Here is a 13,433-nt window from a genome sequence, read left to right on the forward strand (position 1 = left end):
TCATAAGGTTGCACAATACGCCTATACATATTCATGTCCTATCCCCGCTTCATATTATAATGAGTTAGAAGGTCCTTTGCGCCTGCGCAGTGCCCCCTCTGGTCATGGGCAGGGGTCTCGAGATGAAGTAACTGAGTCTTCCTCCTGTGGGTAGGGGTCTTCAAGAGGAAGTCAATGAGTCTTCCTCTTCTTGAACTTTTCACCTTTTAGTCTTCACGTATGGCCTTAGGGTTTGGTCGGTGTCCCAGCCATAAACCATCTGCATCTCCCCCTTCAGGCTCTGCTTTTCCTTATCAATAGCTGCTTATCAGTAGAATCAGGCCTCTACTTTTCCTTGTCAATAGAACCAGGTGTCTTCTTTTCCTTATCAATGGTTAATGCCTTTGTTCTGCTTAGTAGGCATGATAGGTACAGACAGTACTTTTGTTTAAGCAAGCAGATTCCTCTAACCCCCTTGTACACCCCCCCGTACAACCCCCCTGTACATTGGTTAACCCTGTACCAAGCTCACCACTGAATCTGCCAGAAAACCTCATCCCACATTTCTCCTGACATGAACCTTAACCGGGCTTGGCTGCCTTTGCTATACCAATAGCTCTACTGTAGCTCCGAAAATGAACGTGCATGTGGCCCGTATTCCACACATGCAGCCTCTCTATCCTGATGGCAATGCAAGATGCCTGCCTTACACCCTGAACTTGCGTCTCTGCTACACCGCTGGGCGCAGCCACTGGCACGGCATGCAGGTAGGGAGAAAACTCAGAAGGCTGCGAATGCACCTCAGCGTGCACCGCCTGCAGCACTTCCGTGCCCCTGAGTACAGCGTGGAAAACAACGGGCACCGCAGCGTGCGAGGAAGGATCGGCCGCGGGGCCAGCTAGGACGCGGTGCGTGAGGCGGACTCTGAGGGGCGGGTGCGAGGCGCGGCCGTTGGCTCTCCCCGTCCCGCCTTGGGCGCGAGGCGCGGCTGTCGGTCGTTCCGCCCTCGCGGCGCGAGGCGCTGGCGGCGTCATCGCCATCGCCATCGCCATGGCCGTGACCGCGATGGTCACGGTGGCGCTGCCCGCGCTCTGCACGGCTCTGGCGGGGCTGCTGCTCCTGCTCCTGCCGCTGCTGCTCCGCTGCTCCTGGCCCTACCTCTTCCAGGACCTGCGCTTCGCCCTCACGATGGCGCGGGTAGCGAGGAGGGCTCGCAGGGCCGGTGCCCGCCGGCCCGCCCAGACACTGCTGGACGTGTTGGCGCGGCGGGCGCGGCTCACGCCGCACAAGCCGCTGCTGCTCTTCGGCGACGAGGCGTCCACGTACGAGCAGGTGGAGCGGCGCAGCAGCCAGGCGGCGCGGGCGCTGCGCCGTGCGGCGGGGCTGCGGGCGGGGGGCTGCCTGGCGCTCCTCATGGGCAACCAGCCCGCTTACGTCTGGGTCTGGCTGGGCTGCGCCAAGGTGGGCTGCGCCGTGGCGTGCCTCAACTCCAGCGTCAGGGCTGCGTCCTTGCTGCGCTGCTTCCAGAGCTGCGCGGCCACCGTGCTGCTGGCGGCACCAGGTGAGGACCGCGCTGGCCGGAGCGGAGCGCGCCGCGCGGGGTTTTCGGTTGCTCCCCGCGGTGCCAGGGGTGCCGGAGCGGCGGGACACGTTGTTCTGATGGCGTCCCGTCCTCTGAACGTGGATTTGGGGATTTGAGAAGTTGCTGCAGGCCAGGTAAAGGACAAGGTTTCCCCAGTGCGCCGTGTTTTGTGTTACAGGGTGCAGCCGTTGAGCTCTGGTACCTCGTTAGCTGCTCGATGAGGGTAACAAAGACCTAGAAATAAACCAGCCCTGAATCAACAGGGTTAATCACAGTTATGTTCACACAAATGCCCGAAGTAGAAATAACCAAGGTAGTGCAGAATAAGCTTCTTGGCTGCAGCTGCACAGTGACTTAAAACACATAAAGGGCATTGCAGTCTATATAAAAGCTTTTGTCAGGTCTCAGTTCAAAAACAAAGACATGAACTCATGTAGACAAACTCTGTTCCTTTTCCACAGAAGAGGTTTTTGACATATTAGTGCGTTTTAAGTGCTGCATTCTGTTCTGTGTCGAGCAGAGACCTTATTTCATGCCCAGTTCTTTATACAGCATATGAATACATACAGAGGGGAAGTCAGAGATGTGCTTTATCTGCCTAGAGTTAACAACTTCTACATTAACATATACTCCATTGCAGCTTAGATAGTTGAACTCATTAATCTGTTTCATCTATCTGAAGTATTTTATATGCCCCAAAACTTGGGTTCAGATGAAATCTTGTCCTTTTATGATAAATTTCTGTCCAATTCTGTGCAATCTCTGAAGTTTCAAAATCAACCAGTATTTGAGATAGCATTTCTGGGAAAAGCTGTTGTGCAGAATAGGAAATGTATTTTTCCTCCTTCTATAACATCCTTGCCTCAGATTTTCCAAAAAAGCTTTCAGCTGTGAGGGAAAAAAAAGTAAAAGAAAAAGTTGAGCTTTATTAATAAAAATTTACTACATGCCTGACTGCACTAATGGTTGCTAGACATCATAAGAGGAAAGAGCTCTTTTCTGTTGACCTTGATCCTGTCCTTATTAAGTTTTATCCTTTATTTTGCTACCCCACACAGAAGATAAATATTTTCTCATCAGAACTTCACCATCACATGCTTGAAAGTTTCTGAAAAGAAATATTCTTAAGTCATTAAAACAGTTTATATGTTATTAAAGTTACTTATACCTACAATAAAATACGAATTTAAAAGTTTATTGGAGGGTGATTTATCTCAGTGCAAGTTTATTGGGGTTATTTATTGCAAAAGTGCTAGCTCATCAGATACTTGCATAAAAGGCCTTATTTTATCTCCTTATTGCCTGATGATGTCAAAGGAGCCCAACTGTCCTCCCATCCAGCTTTACTCTGCAGTGCTGGAGAGCATGGGTGGAATGGAAGAAGACAGGCCAGGCTGTGCCAATATTTTGAGGTTGATGCAGTGATGTATAGTTCACAGAATAATATGGAATTTTCTTATAGTAGTTTTTTCTCTTCTTAAGAACTGAAGGAATCTGTTGAAGAAATACTACCATTCTTGAAGAAAGAAAATGTTAAAGTTTATTATTTAAGCAAGACATCTGCTACAGAGGGAGTTGAGAGCTTTCTTGATAAAGTAGATGCTGCCTCAGATGAACCTACTCCGTTGTCCTGGAGATTAGATGTAACCCTTAAAACTCCTGCCATGTACATTTATACTTCTGGTACTACAGGTAACGCAAATTCACAAAACCAGGCCATACGTTCCTCGCAACATTGTGGTTTTTTAGTAAGGAAAGAGAATGTGTTACTTTACGTTAATTCCTTCTCTCATTCATTCCTCCCAGAACACTGAAAATTTGATACCTGTACTAAAGCTGAAATCACATAGAATATAGGCTGACTTTAAGCACTAAATCTGGTGGGAGGGACTTAAGTAAAAGCTAATCAAACATGAAAGTTTTATGTCAGTAAGGTCACGAGATAGCAGATACATCTTATCCTTGGAGACACTACTGGCCCAGTGTCTTGGCACCAACCAACTTGGATCATGACCTATAAATGCTGGCCATTAAGTTTTTGGGTGTCAAGAGCACCAAAAATAGCAAGGGCAGCACAAAATACAGCTAGTCATGGCCCCTGTACAAAACTGCAGCTGGTATAGAAGCTGCAACCTGTTCTACATAAAGGCATCTCATGTTAAGAGCCCTGAGCCACAGCAGAAACTGGGTGATGAACATGAAGACAAAACCCAAAGCCACTCAAACCTATAGCTTCATTAGAAAGAGTAGTGTATGCCTCCATACTAGTCTTTGAGCCTCTTAGAGCCGAAACTCCACTGGAAGGGAGGAAGTAGAAATCTTAAGTCCTACTTTGGCTGCACAAGGCAAATGAGTTTCACCCTTGTTAATGGCTCTGACATACTTGTTCTTACAGAACAGGCAAGCACTACCATCATTTTGTCTTCTAGCACCTGTTCCAACAAGTAATTAGTTCAACTGTATCTGATAGGAAACCAAGAAGAGATTTTTTAGTATCAGTTTCAGCTAGGGTGATTTGGAGCTGTAAGGAGATACCTAATTCAAGAAGAGATGCAAGATCTGAGATTAACTTCTGTTTTAGCATTTCTGTTCCCTTTGCTCAGCATGCTGGATTCTCTAAATCTCATTTCCTCACTCTCTAGTTACTTGTTATTCCTAAGTACCACAGTATTAGTATTAAGGCTAAACACCAGTGTATTGCATAAATGCAAACTGCGTACCTCTAGAATTAATACATGTATCAATGAATGAGAGAAAAATCTTTTCTTAAGATCTTGTGAACCTGACTGGTCTTACTGTGGATTTTGTTCAAGTTACACATCTGTTTGCTTGACTTTAAACAGGTCTTCCCAAAGCTGCAGTGATTAACCATGAACGCATAATGCTAGCTTGTGGTTTGTTTGATGCTGGCAATGTCACCTCTGAAGACATTGTGTATACTACTTTACCACTCTATCATAGCTCTGCTCTCCTCATTGGAGTCCATGGATGTATCATGAAAGGTACCATGCACTTGATTAATATGAATGAACATGTTACTGTGCAGAATTCATGATGGCAGATATAGTAAGCCTTTCCCTAGTTACCAAACTTTGAGATTAAATACTTGGTTATCCATGTCTCTGTTACCTTTGTTGACTACTCCATAAGTCAAGAGACATTTGTTACTCGGTTACAATCACATGACTCACACAGATCTTAACCCTGTACAGATTTTATTTCATCTCCTGAGCAAATGGTATCTTACATGACAGCTTTTTTACAGTTTAAGGTAAATTAGTACTGGGTTTACATCCCCAGTAATAGCCTTTAATTTCTGATGAATAGAAATAGAGCTTAAACCAGTCATTCAGCATGGATTGTATTTCAGTATATTTTAGGAAAGAACTTTCAAAAGCTATCTAACCCTAATTCTACAGGTTTTCTAATGTTATGCTAAGAAGTTCGATACAGTCTTACAATAAATAAGAATTGTTCAATCTCTTGTTTTACAATTTATTTATTTTTTTCTTACGCAGGTGCGACTGTTGTTTTGCGTGCCAGATTTTCAGCAAGCCAGTTTTGGGATGATTGCAGAAAATACAATGTGACAGTAATACAGTATATTGGGGAAGTGCTTCGGTATCTATGCAGTGTGCCACAGGTAACATTAACTGCCTTTTTTTCTTCTTTTGCTAATTAAACTACTGTGAATATTTGCTACATTATGCTTAAAATCTAGGAAATGTAATAAGGGGAAGAGGAAGAAAAAGCCCAACAAAAACCTTCCCTAACAAGGTCTGTAAATTTCATTGCATACTAGTATTAACTTTTTTCAAGAAGTCAGTATATATTTTAAAAGACTCTTCATGCCTTAAAATACTATTACGTAATAAAAGAAACAGTTGAAGCAAAAGGCAGAAAGTGAGACAAAAGAGTCCATATTTTTACTAAAATTCTGTCTACTGTTACTCATTAGCACATTAGATATGTTTATAAATTAAGAGTTTAATACTTGCTATTGCTGAGGATAAATACAAACATAAAAGAAGGCATAAATGGACTGCCAACCTCACTGTTTATCACTTCACTGCGTAAACAGAAACATATAATAGCGCTATTCAAAGTGCTGTGAAATGTGGTAATAGAATTTTAAGCAGGCTCAATCCTGCACTTACAATGGTAGAAGAGATTTCCTTTTTCCACCCAAACACCATTTTACGGGATATAAATCGTGTAAACACTTTGCTGAATTCACGGTTAGGTTCTTCTGCGGGTGGTCACCACAAGGCTTACAAACAAAATAGTTTAATAGTGCCTGAGTTTCATTTTGGATTTTTGCATAGAATTTTTTGTTTCTGTCTTCATCCAAATCACATTAACAACAGTTAGATGTATAGCCTAATTTGCTCAGTAACTTCTTTTCCATTTCCACATAAAAAACATTAACTGTAATGATTTTTGCATAAATTTTGCTTCAGAATATGCTCAATACTTATAAAGTTTCTTTCAAAGTTTTCCAGAAGTAGAAATTATGCCTTCACTCAGAAGAAATGTGAATTCATGACTGTTTCTTGTTTCTAGAGAAACAATGATCAGGATCACAAAGTCAGACTTGCCATAGGAAATGGAATAAGGGCTGATGTTTGGAGGGAATTTGTACGAAGATTTGGAAATATTAATATTTTGGAATTTTATGCATCAACTGAAGGAAATATTTCTTTTGTTAATTACACTGGAAAAATAGGTGCAGTGGGAAGAGTAAACTGCCTGCAGAAGGTAAGAATAACCACAAAACATGGCATTTCATCCTTCTTGGCAAAGTTTGGTATATTGCCATGGGCATATACCAGGCTACTTGTATGGCAAGTTGGGAAGAACCCAGGGCTGTTACGAGTTTGTTTAGGGAGAAGATTCTCTTCAATTACAGTCCATAGGTGCCCATGCTAGATAACACAGATACCACTTGCTAGTTCAGGTAGATTTAGACTCGACACACTCAGTTGAAACGTGATGAATTTGGCTTCTGTTAAATAGAAAGATGACAGCGTAGTATAATTCTGAAATTACTTTTCAAAGATTGAATATTCATGTTTGTATACATTTTGCATATTTCACTAGAAAATCTTACGCTATGAACTGATTAAATATGATGTAGAGAAAGATGAACCAGCCCGAGATGAAAATGGATACTGCATAAAAGTGCCCAAAGGTAAAAAGTTAATTCCTTAACAATTTCAGAAAAGTATGTACTTTTTAAATTACATATCTTCGCATCACTTCTGTCTGGGAAGATGCAAAGTTTTTAAATATGAGTTAGAAAATATGTAACAAATCACATACTACTGTAATACACCTTAACAGAATGGTACAGTGGGAAATTCAGCATCTGTATACATAGATTTTAATAATTTGTCCAATTAATAATGGACAAACTAACATTTTTGAGCACAGATCTTTACTTTCAGCAGGAGCTATTTAAATCTTCGCAAGACTTTGTACTTAGCATGCCACTAAAGAAACATTTGCAAAATAGCAGTTCTCTTTTCCAGCAGTGGCTGAAACTTTTTCCCATTGGCAATAGAGAAAGCAAACATGAAAATACCTTTGTTATAATATATTTTAATATCAGGTTTCATAGGAGGGGTCTATATATTGGCACAGGCAAGCCTGTGTTTAAACCAGGTACTTGTGATACTTTTGATTTTGTTGCATTCTTTTACATGTGTCCTCATTACTGCGAGTGAGGACAGAAATGCTCACCTTCTCTGTGCATAAGGGAAAAGGTGGACAGGTTACCAATGGTGTTAAATTCTCACTGCTGAGGAATATACCAGCTATGTTAAAAACATCTGCCCCATAGGTATAATCTCCTATGCCAACTCTCCCTATGCAGTCTCTTGAGCTGGGAAGAGGGGAGATGCATACACATACATTCCATCTTTATATAAATGCACCCCATGTTTAAGTTGCTGAACTGCAGGGACATGGAGAATACCTACAGTGTAAGAGAGAAACCCATGAAAAAATGTAAAATCCCAGGCTTGATGGGGACAGGCTATAATTTATTTTGTGTAGATAACATTCACTCCAGTGTATAACACCCATGCAAAGCTTTAGATAATACGGAGTTGATTTTCAGTTGACATAAATACACAGCTATTCCTGCTCCAGCTATAGCACATGAAATGCTAAAGAATATACTAAGCAGCCTTTTGGTCTATTTTGCATTCAAGTAAGTAAGCTGAACTGCAGTATTTGGTTCCTAAATCCTGCTGAATCTTTTGATTGAGGGATAAGGCTGCCTTGTGCCAACTGAGTTACATGTAAGTAGCCTGTACCTTCTAAAGACATGCCTGATGCCATGTGTAAGTTTCCTTTGTAAACACAGCTCCTACTGATTCAGGTGTTCTAAACCGAGGTTTATGAAACTGAGGTTGAGAAACTGGACAACTATTTTCCACTTACCAGACTAGACCTCAGAGATTCTTTTCTGCTGTGTTAATACAAGCAGGTGACAAGCTGTATTATCTACTAGCACTTTGAGGGATAGTGAATTGAGAGGACAAGGTGAAACTCAATCTGTACCTCCATAACTGATTTTATAAAAGATGATGATTATGACAAAGTTCTCAAATAACTCTGTAACATCTGCAAACTTTACTGATGTAATGAAGATTTGTTATTTTTTGATGATTGACACTGTGCTTTTTAAACGGGTGTTTAAAAACCTTTAACCTCTTCATAGGTAAACCTGGACTACTAATCTGCAAAATCACCCAATATGCACCATTTAGTGGCTATGCAGGAGCAAAACAGCAAACAGAGAAGAAGCAATTAAGAGATGTCTTTCAAAAAGGGGATTTATATTTTAATAGCGGCGACCTTTTAGTGATCGATAATGATAACTTCATTTATTTCCATGATCGAATTGGAGACACATTCCGGTTAGTTTATTTATTTCAGTGTTGGTCATAAGAGAAATTTTTGACATTCTCTCCCATACCCAGTATTTCCTACAGACAGATAGAAAATTTCTCTTATTTCAGTCAGAAAAAGAGAGGACTGCAGGTCACTTCCAGTGTTGTGTTGTATCAGTTGCTTTCAGTTACCTACAGAGCCTACAGGAGGTTCAGCTTAGGTTGATGAATGAATGCTGGTTTTCAACAGTCAGAAACCAGCTGCATTCACAGGACACCACCATTGTGGTTTCACATTCACTATGCTTTTAAAACTCAGAAAGCATAGCGCCTAGGATGGAATCAAAGATAAGTAATATTTTGGGGAGTTATTTGGTTAGAGTCATTTTAAGCATGATCAAACTAAGTGTGTTAAATTTTTATGAGATTCAAATAATCTGGAATGCATTGTTGAATTTTTGGCATGTTTTTCTCTACTTCTGGTAAGAAGTTCCTTATTTTAGCACAAAAGTGCTTTCTGATCTCAAGCTCAGTGGTCAGCCTGTTGTAAAGTTCAACATTAAAACACTGGAGGTCTCTGTGATACACATAAAAATCATGACTATCAACTGCTTATTTTCTAGGTGGAAAGGGGAAAATGTTTCTACAACTGAAGTTGAAGATGTTTTAGGACTGATTGACTGTGTTCAGGAAGTTATTGTATATGGAGTATCTGTTCCAGGTATGAGTGAAATACTTGACATTTCAACAAAAGAATTTTTAAATACATTAACAAAATACAAATATACTGAACTGCAGGGTATAGGTAGCCTTACTTCAACTTACTTTTCATAAGCTACAATTGATACATTACATCATTTAAATAAATGGAATATTAATCAGCAAAAAAAAACCCCAAACAAACAAACATAGCCAAAGCTTATATTAAAGTATATGACAAATACTACCAGGAGGATGGAAGAACATGTGAAATGACATGTAAGAAATTGCTTTCTTCCTTTTTCACCTTTCTTTAGCAATCTTAAGGAATGCAGGTTCTGAGACGTTTGCTGCCTATTTTCTACTCAGAAATGTGTGAAATCTTTTATTAACTTTTTAAGTGCTTATGGCAGGTTGTTTGTTTTTTTTTTTAATTTGAGAGGCACTGCTGCTAAAGGCAGATTCCCAGAGATACTGGAAGCCAAAAGAGGGAACAGAGAACTTTACTTTCCTGTCTCCTGTATTTTGGAGGTACCTTCCTGTCCATGTTTCTCACTTACCCAGATTGACAGGACTCCCATATAGCTCCTCACTGCATCTGGACTGTGATGGATGGTTAAAATGGAACCAATTCTTACAGTGTAATGTAGGGATCTGAAATCAAACAAGGTTAGATATGATTGAAATCCTGAGCATCATGTTGTGCAAATGGTTTGGACTAGGTACATTGTATGTTGCATGCCCTTAGAGTAGCCTAAGGAGGAGGAGGACGACGAATTTTGGAGCCCCCATTAACTAAGGTAGCAGATGTTAACAGGTGTAATATCTTAATTATTAATTCATTAACAGTATTAACAGGTATCACACTTGCCAGAAAGATTTCCACACTATGGTACATCATAACATGGCTCACATCGACAGTTTAGTATTTTGGAATTGAAAGGCATGTCAGAGACACCACTCTTCCTGCATCCACCATTTATTCCCCATATGATTCTGTTAATGTTATCATCCACTTGCTGTTTTTAGTACTAAAAGTGGAAGACATGAGAACAGAAATGCCCCGTTTCTGAGGTTCAAAAAGACTGTTCATAAAAGAAGATGATCTATTAGAATAATGAATTTAATTCAAGTAAATACTTTTTTTAAAATCATGTATGTCTCTGCTACACCTGTTGATCTGAAAAGCCTCTCTCTTTAAATCACCATTATTTTCAGCTGTTTTGTGGTAGGAATAAACATACATTTGTCGTAAGAGACATTTCAGAAGAAAGCTAACAAGATAAATGGTTTAGAGTTCTTTATGTATTTCTCAGATTACACTCTAGGGCATGAGGAAAACATGCTGTTATTCTCAACGCTCTTGTAACACCGCAGAGAAGAGCTGTTAATAACCAATTATGAAAACTTTACAGTTAAAAAAAAAGGTTTTCTCCTTATATTTGTGTAAGAACAGGGTGGACTGTGTTGGGGGGGTTCTTGTTTTACATAGCACAGAAATATTTGTACTTTATTAAGGTAGCTGGGGGTGACAGTATTTATCACCAGAGAACTCATTAATTCAGCACTCTAGATTTTGACTAAACAAATTGGAATGCCAGGTGTCAGCAGTACAGGGCGTTAAAGGCAAACAGAAACAAAATTCGAAAGAAACTGAAGAAAAACTGATCTTAAATTAGCTTATGTTTGTGCTTTTCTGTAAGGATTAGATTCTACTTTCTGTTTTCACTTACTCCCGTACACAGTTCTGTGAAAGCATGCATATGGTTGTAATGTAAAACTTTGTATAAGAATATTAACTATTTCTTCTTGCATTACCTGTAATCCCAGAAAAGGGAATACCAAGAGTTTTGTGGTTTAAGTGGCATCCCATCCCTCAACCACCAAAACAGGAGAGAAGAAGCCCTCTCAGTATGTAGTTGGGCAAGTAAAAAAAATCTGAAGTCCTTGGATTTTTGCAGCATTCATATGGTAAAAAACAATGGTAAACTTGGTATTACTACTTTTTGTCCTCGTTCTGCATGGATGAGCTTGTCAGTACAAGCATGTTTACAGTGATGTACTGTAAAGCAAATTAACTCACACAGTTAAATGCTGCTGCAGGCAGACTTCTGCCTCAGACTACCAAGAGCTGATTTTCCAGAGTCTTTCCAAAGACTTTCAAAAGATGGATGATTTTCAAAATATCTGCCATCTGTAGTTCTGATGCTAGGCTTTAAAAACAGTTTGGCATCTAGCCTGGTGAAGCCTTAAGAAAATCTAATCACTTAGATGTGTAATGGAAAATATGTTAGAATGTTTTCTAAAGTGGCTTAGAAGGCAAAAACCAAAAACAAAGTAGAAGAGCTTAGTCTGAAGTTCAGATTAATATATGAACTATAGTTTTGTGCATTATTCCTTCAGGTTATGAAGGCAGAACAGGAATGGCATGTATTCGACTAAAGGAAAACTCTGAATTTAATGCAGAAAGTACTTACAGACACGTTAAAACTCACCTTCCAAAATATGCAAGACCTCGTTTTATAAGGATTAAGGTAAACCAGTGTTCCTAAGTCGCTTTTGTGTGTCCATCCGCATTGTGTTTCTTCTATTTTCTATGAGGACTACAGACTTCCTACTTACACTAGCAATTCTCAAAAAGGCGTCTTTTAATCTCTCACTTGCTCTTGTCATTTACCAGTATGTAAGTACAACTGCACCCAGATGTTTCAGTTCAGCCTGAAAAAAAAACAAGTTGCAAGAGCAGTTGCAGGATGGATACCTGTCACATTTTAACATTTGAAATCAGGAAATTCTCTTGGAAAATACATTTCCTATTGTATTCCTTCAGCACACTAATACGGGTGTGTTCTCCCTTCAGTGTTGCTCCCTCTACAGATTGTTCTGTGCAAAATAAAGATCCACACACAAGCAAATACAAGAGTTGTTTTTTGTGAGAGAGGCCTTAGATTTTTATTCTACCAGTGAGTAAGTAGCCAAATTCTGAACGGAAGTTTAACCTACGTTAGGAAAACGTTGCAATATCACTCCCACCATACTTCTCAAGTTATTTAAAATAAACATTGCTCCTTTGAGAAATGTTGCATATTCACTGGGGTGATTCAAGAGGACTAACACAGAGATACTACCGTGTCTACCTGTTTAATTAGCCTTTAAACTTTTGAGCTCTACAAACAAAACAGTTAACCAGTCAAGGCAGTGGTTTGCCTTGCCGTTCCACGTAAAGTACAGTCTTTGTCAGTCTCCAACTGACATTTTCTTTACTTTGCTGAGAAAAAAAAAATCTCGTTTATTGATCAGAGAACATAATTAAGTATTTCTAGATAAACCCCTTGATTCTGTCTAATAGTTAAAAACTCGTGTTTTCCTGCCTCTTTCAAATCAAATAGTAAGGTAAGCCTTTCATTTATGTGTCTGTGGCCCAGCAATTTCAGGGTAATTACCACACCATTCAGAGTAATTACCAGCCCACATATTCCAAAGTCCGGTTATTATCTGATGAATGCAGATAGTTTAGACCTCTATTACTGAGGCTTCAACTTCTGTGCTGTATGGATTTTCTTTAAATAGGATTCCCTTTAAATTTAGGGGATCTAATCTAATTCCCACAATTATATGCTGACATTGATAAGTAGAGATGTAATTTTGTGTTTTAGAGTGCCATTGAACTTACAGCAACTTTTAAGTACCGTAAAGTACAACTAATGGAGGAGAGTTTCAATCCAGCAGTCATCAAAGATCGCCTGTATTTCCTAGATGACAGAGAAAACCTGTATGTACAAATGACCCAGGACATTTATAATTCAGTAAAAAACCATGACCTCAAATTGTGAGCAAGTAAAAAAAAAAAAAAACAACCCCAAAACAACCTGTGTTTTATAATACTCAGTTTTTAAAGTATCTGTTATTGTAACTTTGCCAGGAAATATTTTAGTTCATTAATATTAGCAACTATCAGTGTCTGAAATAAAGTGTGAATGTGAGATTGTTTTAATAAAACAGAACTTCACCAATGCTATTTGTATCTTAGCCTGGCTTCTTCCCTCGTTCATGCTTTGAATCTTGTCTACCTTCCTCTGTGTATAGAAGTATTGTTAATGCTGTGAATGTTAATACTGTGCACCTAAATATGTGAAAGTGGGTACAATGTCACACATCTTTATACAAATAATTTATATTAAAGGGAGATCCACTGCACTAGTAAGAATTATATACCTCAGTCAAAAACACAAAACCCATTATAAAAGACCATTAAACTTACAGTTGTCTAAATT

General features: G+C 39.5%; 1 protein-coding gene across 1 annotated transcript; it reads left to right on the forward strand.

The window, feature by feature from the left end:
* Positions 1-1,029: 1,029 nt before the first annotated feature.
* On the forward strand, positions 1,030-13,227 carry SLC27A2 (solute carrier family 27 member 2). Its single transcript, XM_057413614.1, has 10 exons — positions 1,030-1,540; positions 3,044-3,253; positions 4,405-4,563; positions 5,080-5,204; positions 6,125-6,319; positions 6,662-6,752; positions 8,289-8,487; positions 9,084-9,181; positions 11,563-11,693; positions 12,816-13,227. The coding sequence occupies exons 1-10, from the start codon at positions 1,030-1,032 to the stop codon at positions 12,990-12,992; spliced, it is 1,896 nt and encodes a 631-aa protein (XP_057269597.1). The 3' UTR covers positions 12,993-13,227.
* The last annotated feature ends 206 nt before the right edge of the window (positions 13,228-13,433 follow it).

Source organism: Pezoporus wallicus, unplaced genomic scaffold (assembly GCF_028554395.1).
Source record: "Pezoporus wallicus isolate ANWC-B61680 ecotype Strahan unplaced genomic scaffold, APGP_CSIRO_Pwel_v1 contig_3952, whole genome shotgun sequence".
Classification (NCBI taxonomy): Eukaryota; Metazoa; Chordata; class Aves; order Psittaciformes; family Psittacidae; genus Pezoporus; species Pezoporus wallicus.